Source organism: Nansenia antarctica (assembly GCF_963989245.1).
Source record: "Nansenia antarctica genome assembly, chromosome: 3".
NCBI classification, from domain to species: Eukaryota; Metazoa; Chordata; class Actinopteri; order Argentiniformes; family Microstomatidae; genus Nansenia; species Nansenia antarctica.
Genome location: NC_137688.1, coordinates 70,206,650 through 70,208,117, shown reverse-complemented (window position 1 = coordinate 70,208,117; position 1,468 = coordinate 70,206,650). Strand labels below are relative to the sequence as shown.

At 59.8% G+C, this 1,468-nt stretch overlaps 1 protein-coding gene across 1 annotated transcript in view; it reads right to left on the bottom strand.

The window, feature by feature from the left end:
* Nucleotides 1-245: 245 nt before the first annotated feature.
* Nucleotides 246-1,468, bottom strand: part of kcna10a (potassium voltage-gated channel, shaker-related subfamily, member 10a) — a gene marked incomplete at both ends in the record, with an annotated part of 1,839 nt that continues 616 nt past the window's right edge. Inside the window, one exon of the mRNA XM_080527493.1 lies at nt 246-1,468. This exon is cut by the window's right edge and continues 616 nt beyond it. Coding sequence (XP_080383619.1) covers nt 246-1,468 — 1,223 coding nt within the window.

Sequence of the window (1,468 nt, the reverse complement as noted above, 5' to 3'; positions counted from 1 at the left end):
TTATTTTGAGGTAAGAGTTGTCTGTTAACGTTATAAAACCCACCATCATTCACCAGAACAGCAACACCAAGATGGCGTCAGGGCCCTGCTTGTAACACAATCTGAATAATCAGAACAGACCAGATCTTAATCCGTCCTCAAAGCAAAGCAGTGAGTTAGACTGACTGTTTGTCTCCGTGCCAGCCCAGTGTACATCCCCTTGTCTCTGTGCCAGCCAGGCCAGCGGCTAATCGCCTCCCCAGATCTCAGAGGCCAGTGTATTTCCCCTTGTCACTCTGCCAGGCTCCGTTGCTGGCCTTGTTCAGGGAGGTGCTGCTGGCGTGTTTGGAGTCCGTCTTGTTGTCCGTCTTGTCGACCTGCTCCACGTCCTCCGCCAGCGGCTGCTTGTCCTCGCTGTCCGCCTCGCGGTGGTAGAAGTAGTTGAAGTTGGAGACGATGACCGGCACGGGCAGGGCGATGGTCAGCACGCCGGCGATGGCGCACAGGGTGCCCACCATCTTGCCGCCCATGGTGATCGGACACATGTCCCCGTAGCCCACGGTCGTCATGGTGACCACGGCCCACCAGAAGCCGTCGGGGATGCTGATGAACTGCGTGTTGGGCTCGTCCACCTCGGCGAAGTAGATGGCGCTGGAGAAGAGGATGACCCCTATGAAGAGGAAGAAGATGAGGAGGCCCAGCTCGCGCATGCTGGCCTTTAGCGTCTGGCCCAGGATCTGGAGCCCCTTGGAGTGGCGGGAGAGCTTGAAGATGCGGAACACCCGGACCAGGCGGATGATCCGCAGGATGGCCAGGGACATGTTCTGACCCGAGCTGTGGTCCGGCGTGCTCACCACCTCCGTGACCATGGTGACGAAGTAGGGGATGATGGAGACGATGTCGATGATGTTCATCAGGTCGTGGAAGAAGTTGTTCTTGCTGGGGCAGACCACGAAGCGCACGCACAGCTCGAAGAAGAACCAGACGATGCAGGCCGTCTCGATGATGAAGAACGGGTCGGAGAAGGCCGAGAAGGTCGCCTTGGACGACACAGCGCCCGCCGATTGGTTGGAGGAGGCGGGGGAGGAGGAGGAGGAGGAGGGGGGGTGCGGGCGGTTGATATGATCATGGTCCTCCCGGAACTCGGGGAGCGTCTCCATGCAGAAGATGATAATGGAGATGATGATGACGAAGATGGACACCAGCGCCACGCCGCGGGCCGCGTTGGAGCTCTCCGGGTACTCGAACAGCAGCCAGAACTGCCGGTGCATCTCGTTGGCCGGCAGCGGGATCTCCACGTCCTTGATGAAGCCCTCGTCCTCCCTGAACTGCTCCATGGCGTCGTGGCCCAGCTCGTAGAAGACGATCTCGTCCGCGAACACGTCCAGGGGGACGTTGGCGGGCCGGCGGATCTTCCCGCCTGACTGGTAGTAGTACAGGATCCCGTCGAAGCTGGGCCGGTTGCGGTCGAAGAAGTACTCGTTCCGCA